The sequence below is a fragment of the Enhydra lutris genome, unplaced genomic scaffold (assembly GCF_002288905.1).
Source record: "Enhydra lutris kenyoni isolate GAN:26980312 unplaced genomic scaffold, ASM228890v2 scaffoldscaffold68, whole genome shotgun sequence".
Taxonomy (NCBI): domain Eukaryota; kingdom Metazoa; phylum Chordata; class Mammalia; order Carnivora; family Mustelidae; genus Enhydra; species Enhydra lutris.
Genome location: NW_019154152.1, coordinates 5,333,086 through 5,341,731, shown reverse-complemented (window position 1 = coordinate 5,341,731; position 8,646 = coordinate 5,333,086). Strand labels below are relative to the sequence as shown.

Below are 8,646 nucleotides of genomic sequence, written 5' to 3'. Positions count from 1 at the left end.
TCTTGTTTCATTTATTCTTTTCCTACCCCCCCAAACCCCCCATGTTGTATCTCCACTTCCTCATATCAGGGAGATCATATGATAGTTGTCTTTCTCTGATTGACTTATTTCGCTAAGCATAATACCCTCTAGTTCCATAGGACTATTTTTTTTAATATCAAAAATACCATTTTTCACTTTCGTAAAACTTTTTCAGTAATACTGTTTGATATTTATTAGGTAGAGGTGAAACCAGGAAGTGAGGCTCTCATGTTGCTGGTGGAATATAAATTGACCAATTCTATAGGAAAGCAGTTTGGCAATGTTTCCAAAGTGATGAGACTGTTTTTAAAAATCAAAAGTCCCTACCTCAATGAAAAGAACATTTATGAAACTGATAGCTAAGACAAAAAAAATTACAAGAGCCAAAACTCCAAGAGTGGAGATTTTTTTCCCCAGCTTCATCAACTTTTAAAAAAAATAATAAATCACATAAAATATTACTCATATCCCTGAATTTGGGTCTTAATCTAATACAGAAAAAAAGCCATCACAAAATGGAAGGATAAGCAAAATAAGATAATCAGACTAAGAAATAGGATTAATATCCACACTAGACTTTGTAGCAGCCAACTACACACCAACAGGAATAGGACAAATGTACTCCCCTGGGGCCAACAGAAGACCACATCTGATTGCCTATGGGTGCTTTCTGCTAATCCAAACAAAAAGTTGGAGGCTGGTATCAAATAGTGAATGTTACAGAAACAGCATGGTAAAGGTAGATAATTCATAAAAGCCAGGAGTAAAATTCTAATATAGGTCACTAGTGTGAGGAAAACAACCCACAGTCGCCTCCACTGGCACAAACCCCAGAGTCAATTAAAACTAATTTGTCCTCTATTTCTGTACCATCAGCAACAACGAACACCTAATTTGTCCTTTCACCCTATATCCCTCTGGTGCCATCCATTCCTTTTTCCCTCTTCTGTTTAGTTTGCACTACAGACGTATTCAATCAGTTTTGGCACCCTAAGAATTTCACTTCCGTGAGAGGAAATTGAGTCAACACTGGTCTGTATTACCAGATGTATCCATGAAGTAAAGAAGTCAGGTACTTATAAGGTTATTTCTTAGATTGTACTGAGGCAGCAACATCAGGTCTAAGAGAGCTTAATCATGTCACCACACCTCAGTACTCACAGCTTTCCTTTCCCTACCTCAATCTTGGTTTCTGTGACCTGTTCTAGCTCTTCTGTGCAATAATTTGCACATTAAGGGTGTGAGAACAGTGAGAAAGGGATATCAAGTCCATGGCAATGGTGGGGATGGAGGTGGGGAGGAAGAGAAAGTGTGAACCCCAATTCAGCGTCTCACAGTAAACCGCTGTGCGTCAGACCTATGGCAATAACTTGCTTAAGGATGCTTCCTCATTCCAGCCTACTGCCTGTTTTATATTATCAGCTCCTGTGTGGCTCAACTGACACAGACTGGAGTCAGAAGAGCAAATGGAATTCTTCCTACACAGGATGAAGTAATATAAGGAATGCTAAGCAGAAGGATAGAGTGGTAGTTCCTCAGGGCCAGGGAACTCTGAAAGCCCAAGACAACCAAATGTCAACCATTTCTTAAATCCAGTCTATGGGGAAGAAAAACGTTCCACACTTTACTTCTTTTCCTAAATACTCCCTCTTTATTCATTCCCGAGGCTTCTAGGAACTAGATTATTTTGGTCTGAAGATAGGAAGACTTAGATCTGGTTTGCTAAATGAAACGAGACTACTTTAAATTGAAAGAAGAGAAAAAAGAGAGTTCTCTTTTCTAGGAATGTATTTCAGTCACTCACCACTCTGAGTGAGCATAAATTAGACTGACTATCCTGTCGCTTTAGCAGGAAAACTACCTCTGGGGGAAGGGGGAACAGAGCAAAATAACTGGGTAGCCAACCCCTGCCCAAAAATAACTAAAATTGGGTGCCTGGGTGGCTCAGTAGATTAAGCAGCTGCTTTTGGCTCGGGTCATGATCCCAGGGTCCTAGGATCGAGTCCTGCATCTGGCTCGTTGCTCAGCGGGGAGCCTGCTTCTCTCTCTCCCTCTGCCTGCTGCTTCCCCTGCTTGTGCTCTCTCTTTCTTAAATAAACAAATAAAATCTTATAAAAACAAAACAAAACAAAAATAACTAAAATTATTTTTTATCAAAATGGGGGAGGGCAAATCTGATATTAGTATCTGTCATTAGAGATATTTTTTAAAAAAAGGAAGTAGAGGGGCGCCTGGGTGGCTCAGTGGATTAAAGCCGCTGCCTTCGGCTCAGGTCATGATCTCAGGGTCCTAGGGATCGAGCCCCGCATCGGGCTCTCTGCTCGGCAGGGAGCTTGCTTCCTCCTCCTCTCTCTCTCTGCCTACTTGTGATCTCTATCTGTCAAATAAAATAAAATCTTAAAAAAAAAAAAAAAAAAAAAAAAAGGAAGTAGATTCAGAAGTTCTTCATAGTCATCTGGGGTTTTAAATGGCAATTTCAGTGAACCAGGTGACACCGTTCCTCCTTCCCTGCCAAATTAAATATTCCAAAATCTCAAAAAATACTGAAAAAACTGTACAGAGCACCTACCTCATTTGAACGACATTTAACTAATGCTTCACAAGTTATTGCCCAGATGCATAAAGTGATTTCGAAAACTACAAGACTCCAGATAGGGGCACCTGGGTGGCTCAGGTGGTTAATCAGCTGTCTCTTAATTTCAGCTCAGGTCATGATCTCGGGGTCCTGGAATAGAGCCTGTGTTGGGCTCCACAATTAGCAGGGAATCCTCCCTTTCTCTCTCCCTCTGCCCCTCCCCCCTGCTCTTGTGAGCTCTCTTTCTCTCATATAAATAAATCTTTAAAAAAGGAAAAAAGGGGCGCCTGGGTGGCTCAGTGGGTTAAAGCCTCTGCCTTCGGCTCAGGTCATGATCCCAGGTCCTAGGATTGAGCCCCGAATCAGGCTCTCTGCTCATCGGGGAGCCTGCTTCCCCTCCTCTCTCTCCGCCTGCCTCTCTGCCTGTGATCTCTGTCAGTTAATAAATAAAATCTTTTTAAAAAGAAAAGAAAACTTCAGATAAAACCACAAAGCTAAACATATATTTGGCCCAGTACCACTACGGTGACTGAAGGATGAGTCAAATACGGTTCTTTAGTGACCCTGGAACACCCACCCACCCCCTGTAGAGGACAACATGATCTTTGAACCCAGACCTCCAGTCCTAGAGTTCCTCCTTCTTAAGGCAAAGAAAGACCCTGCCAGAAGAAAAGCTTGCACCAGCTCCAGCTCCAGACGTTAACTGGTCAGTGAGATGGAGCAGCTGGTTTCCTCTCTCTATTCACTCTTTGTGCGTAGGGGGAGAGACGAGATTGCCGAAGAGATGTTTGGGGTTCAAGAAACCTCCTTCACATTCGACCCTTTCTCCCCCGCCACCCCAGGATGGAAGGTTAAGGCAGATAAGCCCAAAATCAAACGGAAAAGTTGATTTTGCATAGGGAGAAAAGGATTTAACAAAATCATCTGGGTATGGTGACTGCCAAGAGACCCCCTCCCCATTCCCACTTCTATCTCTCCTTCCCAAACCCATTAGGAATCACCTCTGTCTGGGTCACTGGACAAAGCAGCCTGGCCAAGCGAGGCTCAATCAGGCAATCAGATTCGGTACTACGAGTAAAAATAACGGGAAAGAAAGGCGACTACAGGGCCAGACGGCAGGGCAGGGTCTCCTACTCGAGAGGAGAGAAGCACGAAAAGAAGAGGCAGAGCGGAAGGCAGCGCAAGCTGGTAAAGCTACGACGGAATCCCGAGGGAAAGCGAAGCAGGGAGATGCTGGGTGGAGAGGAATTCGGAACAGCAATAGCAACAGAGAGGACAGCGCCAGGAGGGGGCGGGAGCGGGGGCCTGGCCGGTGACTCAGTGAAAGCGGCCAAGGGCGGGCTCCGGGAGCTGCACCGCGCGAAGGTGACCGGCCGCCGCGCGCGGGCATCCGGAGGCGGGCGCGGCCGCGGGGGCTCACCGTGTCCTTGGACGAGCCCAGCTTCTTGAGGCCGTCCAAGGGCAGCAGGTCGGCGGAGTCCTTATGAATGAACTGAACGGCCTGTTTCATCCGGCGCTGCTGCCGCAACGACGCCGCCTCCCGCATGTCCGTCTCCTTGCGGCCGCCCTCGCTGAGGAGCCCTGAGTAAAACATCGCTGAAGCGCCCGCGGCCCAGCGTCCCCGGTTGCTCCACGCTCACCCGCTACCCTCAGCCTCGAGCTCCTCCAGCGCCGCGAGAGCCTCGCGCCGAGCATTTTATAGCCGAGCGTGACGTCACGGGGAGCAGCCAGTGCGCGCGCGGAGGGGCGGAGCCAGCACTGTGCCCCACCTAGCGCGCAGCTCCCAGGCCTCCACCCGCGCTGTGGGTCTCCGCGCCGCCTCCGTGAAGGGAAGGGCCCGCGGGGAAGGGTGACACGGGCTGGACTGGCTCAGAGCGCCGAGGGTCTACCAGGACCGCTTTACCCAAACGCCTCTCCCGTTGTGGGTGCCCTGCACCCCCTGCACCGGGATAGGGTGTGGTGGCCCCACGGAGGAGCAGCTTCTCCCACCCCAGCCGCCGCCGCCGCCCGCGACTCACGCTCACCTGGCCACGACGTGGCCGAACCCGGGATCACCGCCAGCTGCGCCATGCTCCAAAGCCCTCCCTCCGCGCAGTTGCTTCGCGGTGCAAATTCCCACCTCCGCGCCCCTCCGGGAGCCCCAGCGTCCACAGCGCACTTCAGAGTTGGGAAGGCTCAGGATTTCTGCAACTTCAGGTCGGTCCCCACCCACCAGGCCACGTGACTGGGGAGGGGGCAGCCCCTGCGGGCGGGCGGGAGCCGGCTTTCCGGGGACCCCACTCCAGTGCCCTGGCTCTTGGCACCCTCTTTCCGCACGTGCGAACCCGGGTCTCAGTGGCGGCTGGAAACCTGCGGGGTCAGCTTAGTGGCGGTGGTCCTCGCCTCCGTGCAACTACACAGGAGTGCGTGGCCCACACCTGCTCTTCGGAACACCGGCTAGAAAAGCACTTTTATCTCAGCCAGGGATTCAGGGTTACCGTTAGGGAGGGTCTTTCAATCTACTCTCCAGCATGTTTACAGGAGAAACAGGAACCCAGTATTCTTTTGAGTCCTTCCTACTCACTCTCAACCCATTCTTAAAAAACAACCAACCCCCCCGAAAACTAATAGACTTTAAAAAATTTTTTTATTTAAATTCAATTTAAAAAATTTTTTTAAAGGTTTTATTTATTCATTTATTTATTTGAGAAAGAGAGGGAGAGCACAGAGGGAAAGTGAGAGGGAGAAGCACACTCTGCTGAGCAGGGAGCCAGATACGGGACTTGATGCCAGCCAGGACCCTGAGATCCTGACCTGAGCGGAAGACAGCCACTTAACTGACTGAGCCATCCAGCCACCCAATTTAAATTCAATTTAGTTAACATATAGTATAGTATTAGTTTCAAGGGTAGAATTTAGTGATTCATCAGTTGTATATAATACCCAGTGCTCAATACCTCAAGTGCTCTCCTTAATGCCCATCACACAGTTACCCTATCCCCCCACCCACTTCCCCTCTAGCAAACCTGTTTGTTTCTGTAGTTAAGAGTGTCTTATGGTTTGCCTCCTCTGTTTTCATCTTATTTTATTTTTCCTCCCCTTCCTCTGTGTTCATCTGTTTTGATTCTTAAATTCAACATGAGTAAAATCATATGGTATTTGTCTTTCTCTAACTTATTTCATTTGGCATAATACTCTCTAGTTCCATCCATGTGGTTGCAAATGGCAAGATTTCATTCTTTTCAATGGCTGAATGATATTTCATTGTATACACCATAGCTTCTTCATTCATCGTCTGTGGATGGACATCTGGGTTCTTTCCATGTTTTGACTATTATGGACATTGCTGCTATAAACATTGGGGTACATGTGCCCCTTCAAATTGTTATTTTTGTATTCTTTGGATAAATACCTAGTAGTGCAGCTGCTGGGTCTAGGTAGTTCCATTTTTAACTTTTTGGGGAACCTCTCTACTGTTTTCCAGAGTGACTGTACCAGTTTGCATTTAAGCCATTCTAATAGGTCCTTCAGGCTTCCTGGCTTTTGGCCTCTGTGTTGTGACTTAATACAAATCACATTTCCATGACCCCTGCCCCTCTCCCACCCTGTCTCACAGGAGGAAACAGAAAGCAGAAAGATCTGCACTCTGAAGAGAACCAACAAAACTAATAATAACGACATTTACTGAGCCTTTACTGTGAGTCACATACTGGCATAAGCACTTAAAATGCCGTATTTCATTGAGTCCTAGCAATAGCTTATGAGATAGTATTATCCAATATCCCCCATTTTACCCGCAAATAACTGAGACCTCCTAACTGGTCTCCTGAATGTTCCTTGGTTCCCTTCCAATCCATTGTTCGTTCTTTGCTGCCAGAGTAACCTTTTCAAACTACAAGCATGATCATCTCACCTCTCAGTTTAGAGCATCACAAAAAATTTCATATTGCTCTTAAGATTCACATTCCTTTTTTTAAAGAATTATTTATTTATTTTACAGAGAGAGACACAGTAAGAGAGGGAACACAAGCAGAGGGAGTGGGAAAGGGAGAAGCGGGCTTCTCACTGAGCAAGGAGCCAGATCCAGGGCTGGATCCCAGGACCCCAGGATCATGACCTGAGCCAAAGGCAGACACTTAATGGCTGACCCACCTTAGTGCCCCAAAGATTCACATTCTTGTGTGGTCTATCCCCATGTCTCTCTCCAGTCTGTACTTCAGCCTCAGGAGTCTTCTTCCAGTTCCTTGGAGGAGCCATTCTTGCCATATGGCATACCTTGAATATCCTGTTCTCTGTGCATGGAATGTCCCTTCTACCCTGTTCAGTAAACAGACCTCAGCTCCATTATCATTTATTTAGGAAAGCCTTCTCTGACCTCCCAGAGTGGGTGAATTTTCCCTAAATATAAGCTCTGCAGCTCTCCTGGACGTTTTACTTTTCTCGGTGGTAATGGTGGGGGTGTTATGGGTTGTTTGATTCATATTTATCTCCTTCCCTAACTATAAGCTCTAACAAGGCAATTGAGTCTTGTTTTTTGCTTACCATTAACTCCTTAGCACAGCACATAGAAGGTGGTCAATAAATACTAGTGTAAGCATAGCAAGAAGTTAAGGTCTTGTCCAAGGAAGGCAAGTGGTACAGCTGGAATTTTAAACCCAGACTGTTTGCCCCCAGAACCTGTGCTGGACTTCGCAGACCTGGAAGGACTGGGTTGCACTTCATGAACCTGCTCCTTGTCCTCCATTCCTATCTTCAATGGCTGCCCTAGATTCACAGCTCACAGACTGCTTGTGGGAAAATAAATCCAGAAGGCTGCTCATCTGGCTTCAAGAAAGCCCGCACCCCCAAGCCCCATTCATGGAGGGCAGGATCTCTTGGGAGAGACAGGCAAGAAGGAGGTGGGATTGTAGCTCACCTTCCAGTCCCTTGGCACGCTTCCAGCAGTGAACAACAGTAGCTGCCCTGGCCCCTTCTGTCCTGTTGCCTGGCTTTCTGCCTGGTCACTCCTCCAGGCAAGTCTCTCCCAGGGAACAGTGAAAGACAGCCTTGCCTTGTCTCTCTAGGACAGGTACCTCTGAGCTCAGTGGCAACGCATCAAGGCGGGCCCAACAGCTCCAGCCCCTGGGGCTTACCCTGGGACAGCTGCTTTCCTCTGGGAGGAAGCCAAGCAGGCAGATTCCAGCTCCCCTCTCTTCAGGCAATTCAACTCAGTCTTACAGCCTTTTTCCTGAGGATGACCCAATGGAAGAAAGGGGCTCTTTTTATAGCAAGATTCCCCCCTCCCTGTGGGAACACCAGAAAGCTGAATGTCTCTGAATGAACTGAATTTGTCCATATCAAGTGTTGCTGAAAAGTAAACAGGGCTTTGACTGGAGCTAGGGATCTTTGTGAATGCAGAGCCCTTTGCTGTAGTGGGATTTGTGTTCTGCAACATGATCTGTGGCCAAATCACAATTGGTCCCCTTATCTCTTGGAGATCTTTGTTAGCCAGACTGATATCATCAGCACGGGTCCATGTGGTGAGGCTAGCCTGCACATACGAGTTTCTGCAGACTCCAGCCTGGCTGCTCCATTTGAGGAGCCTCACCTCTGCTCAGTTTATCTCATTTGCCCAAAGAATATGAGAAAGTCACTTCCTGCCTCTAAGCCTCAGCTTCCATATCTATAAAATGGATGCCGTGAGATTGCATATAAAATTGGGCTTTGTGAACTCCAGAGAACTTTACCATCAGAGAAGATCATTATTATGATCTATTATTAATTCTCCATAAAGCCAACCTTCCCTGCCTTATTGACCTATCTTGGAAGAAGTATCATATAGTTGTTAAAAGCACAAGTTTTGTTGGAGTTTGACACACTAGGCTTGAGTCCCTGCTCTGCCACTTACCAGCTGTGTGACTAGTAAGTTTACTTCACCGCTGTGTTTTCGTTCCTCATCTAGAAAATGATGCCAGTAACACATCTACTTCTTAGGGCTGCTGTGAGGATTAAATAAAATAATACACATAACACACGGTGGTGCATAGAAAGGGCTCAGCAGAAGGTAGCTACCATCATCAGTGCTTGAGACA

At 47.2% G+C, this 8,646-nt stretch overlaps 1 protein-coding gene across 1 annotated transcript in view; it reads right to left on the bottom strand.

The window, feature by feature from the left end:
* Positions 1–4,261, bottom strand: part of LOC111159526 (nuclear receptor interacting protein 3) — a 25,823-nt gene extending 21,562 nt beyond the window's left edge. The window contains exon 1 of the mRNA XM_022522049.1: positions 4,017–4,261. Coding sequence (XP_022377757.1) covers positions 4,017–4,190 — 174 coding nt within the window. The 5' untranslated portion in view covers positions 4,191–4,261. The remainder of the gene's footprint in view (positions 1–4,016) is intronic.
* Between the last annotated feature and the right edge of the window lie 4,385 nt (positions 4,262–8,646).